Raw genomic sequence first — 16,495 nt, 5'->3', positions numbered from 1 at the left:
GCTAGTCATTTCCAAATAATGGTGTATTTCAGTGCCAAAATGATTTATAAAATTGCTCGCTATTTATTTTGCTGTCTCCTTCATTTGTATGTTTAAATAATGCATTTTCCAAGAAATACCATTTTATAAGAACATATAACAAATCCATCGATTTATATTATGGAATGTTTTCACAATGTGGTACTAAATGTTTTATTGTTTTCTTGATTTTTCTAAAGCTATTACCAATGTTAAAACATGGGCACTAGATCGAGAAGTATTCCAGAATATAATGAGGAGAACAGCCCAAGCTAGAGATGAACAATACAGAAACTTCCTCAGAAGGTAAGAATAATACATTGGGAGACAGTGAAGACAATGGAGTCGCCATATTGTTAATATGTTGGTTTTATCAGAATAATTATTTTCCTATAGCTACTTCCATTTAAGCATTTTCCACATGACTAAACCAAAGGAACATTACTTGCAGTAAATGCTAGTGCATACCAAAAAACCATATTTAATTTCCATTATCCTTGTATACTCATTTACTTCTCCTGCTAGTTTTTGCCCTTGCATTGATGGAGTGATAATGTACAGCATAGAAAAATGTGCAAAAAACCTAAACTATTATTTGGGTTGCTCGTTGGCTTTGAAAGGCATTTGAAATTTGAAAGTGGTTAGCCAAAAGACAAGCTTTCTAAAAGTACTTTGCTTAGAATGGTATTAAAATTAATTAAGTGTACTACCCTTATTTGCTTTACCTGAGACGTTGTATTTGCCTAGTCACACCATCTTCCAAATTCCTATTATTTGTAGCAAATTGACTTGCTAAAAATGTTGCTATACTTGTCGTGATGACTTGGAACATACTCATTTTGTGAACTGTTCTGTACCTCCACAACTTGGATGAATCAATTTATAAGGAAAAAATGGTCTATGTAAGTGAAAAAAACTATTCCACATTAAAACTTTATTTGGAAGTATAAGTTATGTAAACAATTTCTGTATCTTTAGTGGGAGTTTTGCAAGTTTCTGAAGCTGCAATACATTCTATAATGAAATGTCATCTATGATATGTAATAATAATAATAATGATAATAGTGTATCACATGATTTCTAAAAATAAATTATAAGTTCTTCTTATGGTGATTTTTTCTAGCATAAGAATCCTTCAAAGCTAATGATTTTAGGGCCATATAGTGCTTAGCTTATAGTGTAGACTCAATAAACCCTGAATAAGATTTCTCATATAGAATGTTACTGATTTGTGCTCCTCCCAGAGACAATAATGTCTCCTAGCAGAGAGCTGCAATAATGACAAGCAGGTTCTCTACCTATATGCCAGCCAATGAGTTAGCTATCATATTGTGGGGTCCACTTGAATCTAGGTAATCTCAAAATCCACAACTGAGCAACACAGATTAGCATTTAAAGCTGATAAGCCACACTTATGCAAGGGCCAAAAAGAGGTACCTAAAAAACCAGTGTGCCTGGGTTGTGTTTGAATGTCTGAGATAAAACGTGAACTAGGCATAGCAGTTAATTCCCTTGGAGTCTAGTATGTTCTTAGTGGAAAAAGCTCAGATGATCTGCTAGTGAATATTCCTTCCTTCCTTCCCTCCTTTTGTTATTTCCTTCATTCAACTAATACTTACTAGCAGGCACTAAATATTGTAGATTTAGTGGTGAACAAGATAAACCTGATTCTTGCCTTCATAGAGGGGAGACAGAGAAAATATTTTTTCTTGTATCTCTTTTCCCACCAACCTCCAAATGTGCTAGCTTTATAATAGTTAATTTTCACTAATGTTATAGATCCCTGTTTGGACCAGAAGTAAAATTTCATGATAGCCTGTGTTAATAATAAGTTCTGATGACCTTTTTACCACCATTTCATCTATAGTGAGATATATTAGGGGAATACATTCCTCTTTGTTTCATAATATACAGTATGTTTTTTTCCATTTACATTTTTATTTGAAGTATGTGATATTCTATGTGATATATAGTACATGTGTAAGTTATAAGACATCATAACAAAATGAACGCCCCATGAAGCTACTGCCCAACCTAAGGAAGAGAAAGCAGTTGTTGAAGTTCTTATGTACCTCCCCATGTTATTTCCAGCTTCTTTCTCCTCCTCTCCTTGAGGGTATCTGCATTCTGAAGTTTAGCGATCATTCCCTTGGTGTTGTTTATAATTTTGCCTGTAGCTTGATTTAGCCTATTTTTGAAGTTCATCCGTGCCTCTGGCTGTCATTAATTTTAAAAGACAGTACAGTATGACTAATAATCAGAGATCATTTCAGTGTCAATTGCCATGTTCCCTCCCAACCCCAGATTCAGTCCTTACTTAATTATAAGGATTTAGACAAAAATCTGATTCTCCACTGGAAGCAGAGCTCCTCGCACAAACTAATAAAAGAGATACTGAGATGTGGAGAGGAACAAATTGCAAAATGCGATTCATTTTGAAAACCAACAACAAATATAAATTTATTTTTACCAAATAGACAAAATGTGATTTTTTTCCCCCCATCTGGTATCTTACTATTTTCATGTATTTGCCTATGGCACATGTCTGTGATTATGTATCTATAATTTCCAGTGTATATGAGATTTAGTTATTGATGTGTTTTCAGTTATTTGGACATTTACTTTGGAAGAATCAAAGTGCATTATATTTTTAAAAATGTTTGTAAAGATTTTAGAACCTGCATATGTGTATATTTATAGCTTAATTCAGGAAGGTAATTAAAGGTTTCTTTTTAATTTTGAAGTGTATCCTTGCTGAAGAATTTACCTGAAGATAAATTAACCAAGATCATTGACTGCTTGGAAGTGGTAAGAAATTTTGAAGTAAAAAATAAATTTCAGTAGAAGATATTAGAATGTAGTTATATTATTAACACCATAAATAAATAAGAAAAAGATGTCAGAGCACCAGTCTACAGAGACCAAGAGCCTTTTTCTATGATGAAAAACCTTAAGTTAACTCATGCTGCCTTAAGGGGTGGAGAAAGGTTTAAACTCTTTAGATGTATAAAAGGAAATTGGATTTGCATGTGTAAAGTGAAATTTGATTTACATATTTTAATCTTTTTAGTATATCTTATAAAACAAACCTGCCTTACTCAAGAAGCATTTGATTTTCTACAATTAACATCACAATCCCTTACAGAGTTTTCATAGTATAAAGGAGTCACTGATGCATAATTAAGAACTGGAGCAGAGAAAGGGTATGTTGGTCCTTTTGGTGGCAAGCCTCTGAGTCAGGCTGTGAAACACTTTCTACTTGAACACTCTAGGCCACAAAAACACATTTTAAAAACTCTACTTAAGAAGCACTTTATCTATTTTAACATCTAGGGGGAAACGGCATATTGGAATGTGTTCAAAAAGTCATTTTAGGCATCACCCAGATGGTTGGTTCTAGTCCAAGACTAGTCAAGTCTTTTCATGAATAATGCTTTTACGACATGTACCTTGGATTCTAATGATATGCATTTTGTGAAAACGTCTTCAGATTTCAGAGATTAAAATTCAAAGCAAATACGTTCTTTAACTTTTTGGGGGGTCAGTTTTATTGAAACCCAGATGGCTTTTATGGAATTTAAAGGAGGTAAGGAATAGTAAAGGAGTCACATATAGAATTCAAGCTTTTATAAAGCTGTTCTCAGTGGGAGGGAAAAAAAAACCCAAAAAACCCTGCAAGGCTGATTGTTGACAGATTCATGCCTCTGTCAATCACAATATACAATGTAACTAATATCTGTCAAGCAGGGAGTAGGGACCATTTTATCCTTAAGTGTAAGTGACACCAGCAGTGTTTCCATTTACAATTCATGGAACTCATCCAGCAGTTTATCAAGGACAGACCATGATGACACAGTGCCTGGCCTTGTGCCCCCAGGGGGTTCAGATATGAAGTCATTTTCAAGAAGATTGCTTACCCTGGGTCTCTTGAGAGTCTCCCATTGTAACATAACCCAATCACAGATGTTACAAATTAATAATTCATCCTAATTTCTAAGGGTGTTTTCTTTTTTTTATTATTTAAAGCTGGAGAGGCCCTAGTTTTTTTTTTTTTGTTAACCAAGGAAATCTGTTTTTAATATAATACTAATAGAGTAGATTCACCAGAGGGGATTTCTATGTTGACAGCAAATACGAAAATTTAGTATCATTAAAAATAAATGGTAAATTAGACATATTTATAGCAGCCACAGGCAATTGCTACAGAATATATAGATGGGGGCTCAAATCCAGTAATAATTAACACACAATTCAAATTTGAAAAACTCATCTTTTCAAACACCCTGGAAAGGATTCACTGTATCCCAGCATTTGCAGACAGCAGCACAGTTTATAAAGGGCTCTTTATTCATACCTGGCAAACAAATGTGTCTCTGTGATGTGTGAAAATTCTCAAATGTGAAAGTGATTAACAAGGGAGTAATGGGATCTATTTAGCGCTAAGAAAAGCCTGGTATTTACCAGCGTAGCTTGGACTAATGACCTATCAACTTGGTCCTGACAACAGCCAATCACTACTGCATCAGTTTTGACAGTGTCCAGAGTTCTAGGACCAGCTGTCCCATAAACTGTCCCCATAATCTTTGAAAAACACAAGCTAAATCTGTCATGAAGTTTAGGAGTTGATTTGGGAGTTTTGCGTGTAGCAGGGGGTAGGGAAGGGAGAATCAGAATTTCCCATCACCAAGTAGTTGATCTGATGTGTTTGTTGAAACTTAGACGGTTGAACTCCTAGAACAAATGGCCCTGATTGTGCAATGTTTCAATAGCATTTCTTGCTTTAGCTTAAATCACTCAGAACGTTTAGTTATAGAGGCAGCCATTGCTGTTAAGCCTCTTCTTGTGTTCTGATAAGAAAACGAGGGTGGGAATAACACCAACACACTAGAGTTTGTTAAGAGTTAACTCATGAGAACTGTAAAAGCACGATATAGATTCAGAACAGAGTGTAAAGATTAACGACAATGAAAATAACAGTGTGACTTATGTACCAGGCAGTTGTGCAGTATGGAAGATAAGAGTGGAAGTAGTTTCTGCTCCCACATATGGTGATGAATCCACTAAGCATGAGATTTGACTGTGACATCCTTCTGAACTACAAACATTGTGAGTCATCATAAAGTCACCTGTTAGTCACAGTGCTTTGGTATTTGACCCTTTGGCCTTTTGCACTGTGACTATAACCTGCCGTCTTTCACAAAGCTGAGGTGTATGAGGCGGGGATGAGGGTGTAGCATGGAGCACCCTTGCCCTTAGTCAGATTGCCCATGGTGCTGATGAGAAGGCATATTCCCAGGCACCACCCCACACTTACTGAATCAGAAACTCAAGTTGGGGCCCCCAAATCCACACCTAACACTCCAATGATGGGATTTTTATGCTTATTAAAGTCTAAGAGGCACTGGTTTAGTTATGAATGTTTAGACTTTGCAACCATCTGCCTCTTTCTTTGGGAATTTTACATTTGAATCACTTTTTTAAAGTCTAGTCTTTCTTGTAGTCCTTACCAACACTTGCATAAACCAGGATTTTTTTTTTTTCCTGTCATCTTAATGGTTAAATTCAGAGTCATAAGAAAGTTGAAATAATTGTAGATTTTGCTACAGTTTATGAACCATTGAGCTAAAGGTGGGGCAGCCAGGTGTTGTAGAAAGTTCCGTAGTCCAAAGTCTGGAGATTAGGGCTTGTGGTTCTGCCTCTGTCACTCTACCAGCTGTCAATGAATTGTGGTGGACGTTAGCATATCATCTCCTCATCTACAAAATAATGGAGTGGTGGGCCATATCTCTATGAGCCCTTTCAACATTTAAATCATAGAATTCTATATGATTGGCTCACCCAAATAGGAATAACTTCTGTTGTTTTTCATTTTGTAGTGTCTGGTTCTTTGAAAATAACCAATCAGGTGCTACATGCCCGAATGGCTGACTGGGTCCACCTGATCCAGGTGTGCTTGCTTTAAAATTTCTGAGGTGTTCTAAACTCTTGTACTTGGAAAACAAAGATTAACTAGTAACAACATAGATAACTAACTGTAAACAATTTTTTAACCAACACACTTGAGTACATAGTCACGTAATGCACAGAGGTATGTGCATGTGTGTGTGTACTACACATCTGGTTGTATATCATCAGTACTTCCAATACTTCTTTTTGATGAAGATTTCATTTGCTTTTTGCAAGATACCTGTAAAGAAGATTTCTAGCTGCAAATTAAAGACTCTAGGGAAGTCGTTGACTTCCTCGTTTGTCTTTGTCCTCCGTCACCTTGGAATTTCCTTTTGGTTTTATATATTGTATTTACAGGTACTCAGGCTCTAGCATTTTGCTAGATTGTCACAGAATGAACATTTTGTTTATGGTAAAAATGGGTTAAAACTCATTACTAGGTTATGAAACCAATTTAAAGGAACATTTAAAAAATCAGAATAGTAAGTATAAGTATTATTTTGAAAAATGTTTCAATTTTGTGTAAATATGTGTACATGCTCTTGTGTATGTATTGGGAGTACATGCAGAATGTATTTCTTACTGTTGGTGAGGGTAAAAAATGCTTGAAAACCATTGCTCTGCAGGATGGGGTCTATGGCTTCTTGGTCCTCTAAGGGACACCTTTGCAATGTAACCACAAGGACAATAACAACATTATTTGCATTTCTCTTTTTGGTCTCAGTGACCACCCTGGCTGGACTGGTTGCACTCCGCAGTTGACAAACACTGGGCAGTCTAGCATCACAGTCAGTACTTACCACTATATATTTTTGGTCTGACCTATTTCCACAGCCTTTTCTGATCTATGAAGTTACTGTCAACACACTGGGAGGTATTATTTATCTTCCTCCCATGGTTTTGGGTGACAAAGAATCATCCGTGGAAAAAAAATACCACTAGTAAGGTTGTCCCTTAAAAAATAACAAAGTTCTTCCTCAGTGTCCCCTTTCAAGCTTTCCCCCCTTTGAAGTTATTCGGTTGTCAGGAATTAAAGCCACACCTCTGCACACATCAAAGGCTTTATAATAACTGAAGAACAGCCTAAGAGCACTTCAGAAATTCTCCGTGTTTCTTCTGCTCCATGTGGGTAATGAGGACTAAAATTGTGATGGGAACAGGGGAGCTTGAAGAGCAGACTGTCTGAAATAGGAACATGGAACACAATCCCAGCAGCTATAGCAAAGAACATTGAATGTTAGCTACATGGTGAAGACAGCTGGACTGTGTGGGGGATCAGGATCATCCTGTAAGGGTCATAGTCATCTCCACTGCAAAATCACACTGCATATAGTCAAGGTTTGTGATAAAGCTAAAATTGGGAAGGGATGAAGGGTTTGAGTAAACAAACTATGAGGCAAAGAAATGCCAAATATCATTGCTTAAATAAAACAGAAGTTTGTCTCTCATTAACATAACTGTCCAGGGAAGATAGTCCCAATTGGCTCACATAGTCATTCGGGAACCCAAGCTGATATCTACTCTGCCATTTTCAACACGTGGTTTTCTAGGTTTGTGCGGGCCATGCCATTATAATTGGGGAAAAAGTATAAAGATACATGCATGGAAGCATGCATGGGCTTGGTGTGGAAGTGTCACAGATCACTTCCACACAGATTCTTTTAGATGAAAGTTGATCACATGGCCATAGGTAATGCAGGAAGGCTGGCAAGTGTAAGTTACCTAGACAGTCATGTATTCCTCTGGAAGACTTTCAAGACCAGCTCACAGCCTCTTTCAGAAGATGAACAGTCACCTGGTAGCTAGTGTGTACTGAACATTCCATCAGGTACTTTAGATACACCATCTTAACTGGTCCTCAAACAGCATTAGGTGTAGTAGTAAACACAATCTTAACTTTACAGAAAAGGAAATAGAGGTCCAGAAAATGTAGGAAACAGCTGAGCAAATCATTACCATTCTCCTTCTTAGCATGGCAATTATTAAATGTGCATTTACTGTATTTCAGATGTTCCTAATATTTCAGACAACATTGCCTTTCATTGACTTATTGTGATAGGCAGAATGGTTCCCTGCCCCACCTCCCCTTCCAGATATCCAGATTCTAATCCTTGGAATGTATGAATATATTATATTACATGGCAAAAGGGACTTTAAAATAGATTACCATGAATTGGCTAGGTGAATGACTATTGAGTATAGTTACATGAGCATAGAATTATCTCTGGTTGGGGTCAGAGAGATGCAGCAGAAGTAGAATCCAGAGGCTCTCTGCAGGAATGGGAGAGACCTGATGGGCAGTTCCCACTGTCAGTCAGTAAGGAAATGGGATCTTATCCTGCAGGTGAATCCTTCCAGCAACCTGAATGACCTTGAAAGTGAATTTTCCCCTGAGCTTCCGGAATGACATAAGCCCTATTGATACCTTGAGCTCCATCCTGAGAGACCCTGAGAAACCTAATTGAGCAACATTGTGCCTAGACTTTCTGACTCACAGAAACTATAAATATTAAAAGGGTGTGACTCTAAGCCACCAAGTTTATGGTTGTTATAGCAGCAATAGAAAACTAATGCGCTTTCCTAAATCTTTGAAGATAAGTGTTGTTACTTTAATTTTATCGGTTGAGGAAAGTAAAATTGATTGTAAACTGGGATTTGAATATAGATGTGTTTGGCTTCAAAGTACTTTTTACTCCAAAAATATTATACTTCCTTCCATGAGATGTTGACATGTCTTATGAAGTGTACATAGTGTTATGAAAATAAAAGGCATATTTATTAGTATTAGGAGTGACATTTATTCCAGAAATGTAAATAGGTTTTAAGAATAAATGATCAAGAAAGTACTGAAAAACAACAGACACAAAAGTAGTTTAGTTTGGAATTTATTTTCAAGTCTAAAAGAAAAACAAGAGAGAGCAATTATGTGGTTAGTTATGCCTTTTTAAAAATTAAAGAAGCTACTTTTGTTTGTATAAATAATTAAGAGAGCCATCTTAGTTCTGTGACTTTAAGACAAAATCAAATTAAAGCAAAGTCGAGGTGGACAGTTTAATCTATCCTTTGTTTTCTGAGGTCTTTAGTTGCTCTTTTGGTCTGACAGGTGGATAGATTACTTTTCCCTCCTCAAGAATTTTCTAATCACATAAACATTTACAAGAGAAACAGATGTTAACAAATAAAAAGAAATATGCAATAATTTGAGATTTCATGAGGATAAATCTAAATTAAATAATAGAATTTACATGTAAAAATTTCCAATGTCAATGTTTTATTATGAGAAATCTTTGGATATAGTATTATGACAGCATTACCTACTGTGAATGTAGAATCTTCCGAGAAGTTGCTTTTCAAGGACTTAGAAATTAAGGGTAATTTTCCTAATATCCATTGGGGATATTATATAATCACTTGTTCCTTTTCTAGACCCCAGACTCAATTTTTAGAATGTTGCTGATCACCAAACAATTTATATTTAGATTATGCAGGTGAAAGCTGGTGATGTTGCCTGGCTCTCGTTTCTCTTTATATCTTTGGACCCCATGCCTGAAATTCAGTATTCCAGGTGAATTTACTCTGTGAAAGAAGAAAACGTAAGTGCAGATAATAAAGCAAAAGTCTCCTTACTTTTCTACAGTTTATGACTGCAATGTAAGAAAAGCTTACAGTTACAATAGGCAAAAACAACAACTGAACAAACCCCAAAACAGGTGTGAAATACTCATTTCAAAGACGAAAGGAGTTCTGCTTCCTTTATGTCTTCAATTGTATGTCTCCACTTGATGTAACATTTTCTTTCTCTCTCATCCCAACAGGAATACTATGATAAAGGAGATTACATCATTAGAGAGGGCGAGGAAGGAAGTACCTTTTTCATTTTGGCAAAAGGAAAGGTAACTATTAATTAAAGCTTACTAAATCAAAAAGATTATTTTAAATCAGTTTGCCATAAACTCAACTATGCTTTGCATTGTAACATAGGTCCTCCATTTTGGACAGATAAAGGAGCTTCTACCGGTAGAGTCCCATGCAATTCTGTTTGAACACTGGGTTTGGAGCGGAGGCCACAGGACCCCCTAAGAAATAATCACTTCTTAGTAATGTTATGTAGGTCACTTGATTTTTTTGGGGTAGACCTAGCTTAACTGTATATGAGATGGCTGGATTATTTATAAGGTCCCTTCTGGCTATGAATATGTGATTCTCAATCATCCCCAGATTCCAAGATCAGTACTAGAATATTTTCTAATCCAACAGATATGACGAGTAGCAGGTGGAGAATGAATTCAGCAATTGAAGACAGTAACAATTAGGTATCAAGCTTATAGAACCAATATGGCTCAGAATTTCAACTGATACGAAACAACTCAAGTGAACTTAGATGCTGATGCAAAATTTATATTAACATGTACAATAAGTCTTTTTCTTAACCTAGATATTGAATGGATAACATGTTGCCAGTTGTTCCAGTGTTGACTCAACAGTGTTACTCAGAGATGAAAAACATCTGTGAAATATTGAAGGGAGGGGTCAATTCTTGAGTACCTGTGTGTATAAACTGGCAGATTTTTATGTATGTTATCTCTTCTCTGGAAGAGTTTATCATCAGGGAGTCAGGCACTGCCATTTGTAAACTGGATTGTGGATGAACTTTGAATTTGGCCCCAAGTGAAGGAAAAACATGAACAAAATAGTTTCAAACCTCTGAAACTCTTCAACACTCAGAACTACTTCCTGTCATTTTTTCCCAACCTAGACCCCATACTTTGAAAGAATTCTTGCTAATAAAAAATTGCATTTATTATTTTTAAAATTTTATTTCATTGTGACGTACATAAATGCCAAACAGAATTTCTATTCAGCCTAAAGCAGCACTTGTTACCATGTTGAATTGGAATAACTCTAACCACAAACAGGGCTTTTGCTGTTTGGCCCTGCTGGGTGGGGGGTTCTTAAGCCTGTCTGGGCAACAGATTGCTTTGAGATGCCCATGAAAGTTGTAGACCCTTTTTCAATCAACATTCTGCATTCAGTTTTAGGAGGTGCACAGGATTCAGCCAGTCAATCTATTGATACCAGACTCAGAACTACTGATACTCAACCTTATTTTTGATTAATTTGTAAACTCTATTACGCTTTTTAAAATAGAAAAAGTTCCCACAAGACCATTATTATTTGCTTTGTGGATCTCTCAGAAGGAATCACTGGATTCACATTTAAAATTTAACTTTAGGAGGTGGAGTTTAGATGGTGAATTTTCCTCTTACAGTGGGTAGTTATTTGATAATATTGGACCATAAGATTTCCCACATCTATCAAAATGGGTTGAATGTAGGTAATTGTCCTAATTGCTACTGATACTCAAAATTAAAACAAAGTATTGTCTTTTTCCTTGTCCAAGTTTATCTAGGTCTGGAGGGTTTGGTTGAATGAATGTGTGTTCAGACTTTCCTTTTCCTTCAGTCTCTTTTTCTTTGTATTGTTTAACATTGTTTAGGTAAAAGTAACACAGAGTACAGAAGGCCATGATCAACCACAGCTGATAAAAACACTGCAGAAAGGAGAATACTTTGGAGAAAAAGCTCTTATCAGGTGAATTCATGAATTTATATGCCATAGTTTAGATAAAATGCTTTGACTATTTTTTATATAAAATCATTTAGAGTTGTTAAATTGAGCTGCCAAGTTAATGGCAACAAATATCCTAATATTACATATTTTGAAGTGATTTCTTAGAACGCTTTTTATGTGGGAAATAAGTATACTAATTTGCAGAGGAAATAATTGGAAAATCTTAAGTTTGCTAGTGAAAATGAAATTGGTGTTCTATTAAACTTTTTAGTTTCAAAAAAGTGTCTGAGAAAAGATTAAAAATAGAAAAATTACCCTTATAAACAGATTTTTATATTTCCAAAGTTTGAAATATTGCCTACTTCAGAGTTTTGACCTTTTAAAAAATTATGAAATAATTGTATATATTTTGTGTGCTTTTAAATCATCAGGTCAAAAGTAGTATTTTCTTAAGAATTTTTATCAACTCATTTTGCAAGTTTTAAAAACAACTTCAAATAGTACATTTGAAATTTTTAGCACAATCTTCAGTCTTGATGTATGAGTTTATTTACTGTTGATCTAATTTGTGGAAGAAATATTTTAAAAAGTTAATTAAATGGCTTGAGGCACACTTTGCATTTCCTGGAACTCATAAAAACCTCAAGTCTGATCAAAAGCATTTTCCTAAATATAAATAACTTTATAAAATATTAAGTTAAAGTTAGAGCAACACACTTTATTGGAATTATTTATGTTTTCAAATTAATACTTGGAATTACTTAAGAAATAAGTTAAAATTTGCATATGACTAAATGCATTTGTTTCAACTGTATGATTTTGGAAAAGGAATAGTCTTCCTGTTCATTTATCTTCTTAACCTTTGCTCATGAAACCCCAATTCTGCTGATTTGTAGATCAGGTTTACATAAGTACAGAACAAAGAAAAAGTGTTCAGATATTACCTGAAGACAAATTTGCGTCTTTAAAAATCATAAATCTCTTAGTTTTTAAAGAAAACCAACTACTAAAAATAAAGTTTTAGCTATTATGTAAATAATTTAAAAGTGGGATTTAAAGACAAGCTGAATTCTTCTTTACCACTTTATAGCTAGTAATGAACTTGTTTCAATATTAGGAAAATTATTCTTCTTTTTGTTTCTTTGTAACAGAATATACATTCATGCAATATAATAACGTAATATCATTATCCAGGACTTCAATGTCTTTGTTCTTAACACTTAGAGGTTTTCTCATACTTTCAAGCAAAACAGCTGAAGCTTGTAAGTGCACAGAACTTTGTAAATGCAGTATAGAGTCAAAATAGCTCTTGAAAGAAAAGATGTTATTCAGTTTTGCTGAGCCTGAAGTAATTTATGCTATATGTTGTAGCTAGCCAATTATAGTGTTTTCCCATAAAAAAGCAGGGGAATTTATGTTTAATATAGACACTCAGTTCCTAAAGGTGTTTGAAAGCATTAAGCTAAAATCAACGAGAAGGAAAGTTGGAGATAAATATTTTTATATTTTTGTGCCTTTTAATGCTATCACGTTTTAGGGCCACTGACCGTGATTCAGTATTCCTTATATTCTGTATATTTCCATGACTTGACATTAAATAGTCCCTGGAGTTCTTTCAGAATTTTATGTGCAAAAATAAATCTATGGCACTTACACAGTTACTATGAAAGAAACATAAGTGTATTTACATACATCTAATACTTGTAAAATGTTTGCAGAGAATATTCTCAGTCAGAATCATGATACTGACATGCAAAAGGAATACCATATGCCTTTCCTTTCTCTAAGCTCACAAATCAAATGGTTGGCCCACAGTCAAGATCATGTCTGTGTCTGTGTCTATGTTTATATCTATTTCTAGATCTGTCTGGCTCTACATCCACCATCTCTATCTCTATCTCTACCTTTACATATACAAGTACAAACTACCTGCTCCTGTCTCAAAGGTCCATGAAACTGAAGTGCTTTCACTGATACCTTCTAACAAGGACCCTGTAAACTTGGGAGGGACAGCGAGTTATGTCAGAAGGTCTCAGAATGTGAGCTAGGTAGATAGGGGTCTTCTTTGAAATAGTAGAGGTGGGCTGCCAGTGTTTTTCCTGTCCCATTACTAAGAGAAGGTAAAGGAAATATACTTTGTGTGATAACATTTTTGATGAAGTTGTCTAGAAGAGTCCCAAAGTGTACTCCAGGGTATGCTTGGTACTCCCAAGTTACCTTAAATGAATCTCAGAGCGTGGGGTGCCTTGTGGATGTACCATTTGTGTGTGTGTCTTTTAGTTTATAACTAATAGAGGGAGGAAGCTAATATAAGTAAAGGTCTCTAAAGAAGTACTTTACCTGATACCCATTGGCATTCATTAGGTAATTAAATTTGCAACCATTAGATAATATACAATTGCAAGATATCAGTTATAAGATGCACTGCTCTATTATATACTCCTAAGAAAAAGAAAATGCTGCTAATTACATTATATTTTACCAATTTTAAGACATGCTCTGATTTCAGAGATTTTAATGGAAAAATATACACTTTACACTTTGAAATGAAAGTATTTTAGTATTTAATTAATTGGGTGATATGGCACTGAAATTACTTTTTTATTTTATTAATGATTGGTTTATCTTATGCTAATTACTTGACTGTTTTTCCAATACATTTCTCTGATCAGTTAATTTCAGTTTTGCCTTCTTGTTAATGAATACTTCTCCTTTGGTCAGAGGAGAGGTATTTTATTTGGACTTTCACAAAGCTCGGAATGAGATTCCATAAACATTTGTTATCACTTATTCTTCTCTGTTCCCAGTGCAATTATCTTCTTCTCCTCTGAATTCCTTATGTACATAACCTCTGTTGGGGCATATTTCAAATCTTTTTTGGGAGATATAAATTATGATGTATAAAAGCAGTTTTTGGGAGGTTTAAGTGATGGTTGTGTTTTCATACAAAGTTAGTACATTCCCTAATAAAAGTGGATGTTTAATTTCTAATTATAGTGAAAATTGAATTTCCTATTTTTGTTTGCAGTGATGATGTCAGGTCAGCTAACATTATTGCTGAAGAAAATGATGTTGCATGCCTGGTTATAGATCGAGAGTGAGTATACTGATGTTGGAGGAGGCAGGCCACTGCCGCCCTTGAAGACTTGGCCTTCTGTTACTCCAAGGCCGATCTGTTTTCTCATTCATCACCACTTGGAAATACTGGCCAATCTCAGCTGCAAGTACATTCTATTAAAATTCATGGGAAGGAACAGGGCCTTCTGATCTGAATCGGTCTGTGGCAGGGGCAGATGCTGGCAGGCTAAATATTTTGTGTGCAGAGTTTGTACATAAATATCAGCAATAGACTGATTTTAAATTCTGTATCTTCTAGGAAAGTAAGTTTATTAGTTTGCTTATGGATTTCTTCCATACAATACAGTGAACAATTACAAAATTTATTTCTAAAATGCCTTTAGTAGTCAAAAATTTTCTGAACAAAACCTCTCTCAAAGCATAAAATATTTATTAGCTACATATTTTTCCAGAGTCACTTTAATTGAACGTTTGTGGTAATTTATAAGTGATGTGTGTCAATGCTAATCTCTAACTGTCTTAAGTTATTCTTCAAAATAAGTCTCATTTTATATCCATCACTCATTTTAAATCATGTTTGAATCTGCCCCCTTCGGTTTCTCATTAATCAATTCAATATTTATTGGTTATCTACTTGACAAAATGAAAGAAATTCAGTGATATGAAAGGCAGGCCACTGTCAGAAAGGTCATAGTGTAGTCAAAGAAATAGAGCATACTCATAGGAAATATTAACAAAAATTATAAAATGACAACAGATGTCACAAGGTAGTATATAGTTGACTGCTAAATAAATACAACATTTATTGAACATAGATTCTAGAGATATAGAGCTGGAAAAAAATTTTAGAGCATTTAAAAATATATTTTTATTATGGAAAAATGTAAACATACCAAAAAATAGACAGAATGGTATCATGAACCCATAATGCAAGTTAAACAATGATCAATTGATGCCTTATCTATACCCCTTTACCACTTCCTGCTATCTCCACACTATTTTTAAGCAAATTCCCAGCATAAAATTATTTTATCTATACATTTTAGTTGCATTTCTAAAAACTAAGTATTATATGTAATGCATGACCACAATAATGCTAACATGCCTGAAATGTTAATACTAATTCTTAATATCACTTAGAGTTGTTTTAATTCTCTCCTCTACAGATACAAAATGAGTCCCAGGTAGGTTAAATAATTTCCCCAACAGTGCTCCCTGTGTTGGAGCCATCCCTGTCTGGGCTTCCTAACTCATTTCCCCATGCTTTCCACCATGCCAGTTGGCTCCCAAGCATGTGTTCAAAAAGAAGAGCAATCAGTATGCAGTAAAGTGGTTAAGGTTTTATTTTAATTTTTCGGTGTGGAAAAGGGATTTAAAGTATTAACAGGACTTTTCTAGCAAAGAGGAAATGTCAAGGTCCCCCTAGGTGAAATAAAACCCTCAAGCAAAAGCATAGGACTAGAAAAGTGCCAATTGTGTTCAGATAAAGGTAATCTTTGAATGCCAACTCTCAAATGGAAAATATATTGGTACAGTATTGTATCAATAATGCATTGTCTTGTATATATGTTCCTTAAAATATGTGCAAGCACTGAGTGGCATTAGCTGTGTGGTAAAATATTATAAATGGATGCAAAATGCTAGGACTAAAAATAGGACGGAAAGGAGGAACTCATTTCCTTTTCCTTCACTGTAATCACATACACCACATGTTTATACAATATCTCATGTATTCATAATCCATAAAGAGGATATAATAATTTTACATGGCTTAAAATTTACTTGCCAGTTTATAATTTTAAAATGTTTAGTTCACATGTGTGTAATTTAGAGTCTGCAATATACAAAATATTGCATTAGGCACAATGAGACATAAAAA

The 16,495-nt window shown here is 34.8% G+C and overlaps 1 protein-coding gene across 3 annotated transcripts in view; it reads left to right on the top strand.

The window, feature by feature from the left end:
• The window catches only part of PRKG2 (protein kinase cGMP-dependent 2), a 117,078-nt gene that overhangs the window by 43,742 nt on the left and 56,841 nt on the right, over positions 1-16,495 (top strand). For all 3 annotated transcript variants that reach the window (XM_007999023.3, XM_007999019.3, XM_007999020.3), the window contains exons 5-9: positions 219-324; positions 2,763-2,826; positions 9,783-9,860; positions 11,465-11,559; positions 14,567-14,635. In XM_007999023.3, the coding sequence (XP_007997214.1) occupies positions 219-324; positions 2,763-2,826; positions 9,783-9,860; positions 11,465-11,559; positions 14,567-14,635 (412 nt within the window). The remainder of the gene's footprint in view (positions 1-218; positions 325-2,762; positions 2,827-9,782; positions 9,861-11,464; positions 11,560-14,566; positions 14,636-16,495) is intronic.

Source organism: Chlorocebus sabaeus, chromosome 7, assembly GCF_047675955.1.
Source record: "Chlorocebus sabaeus isolate Y175 chromosome 7, mChlSab1.0.hap1, whole genome shotgun sequence".
NCBI classification, from domain to species: Eukaryota; Metazoa; Chordata; class Mammalia; order Primates; family Cercopithecidae; genus Chlorocebus; species Chlorocebus sabaeus.
Note: the sequence above shows the minus strand (reverse complement) of the source record. Positions and strands in the feature narration are given on the sequence as shown.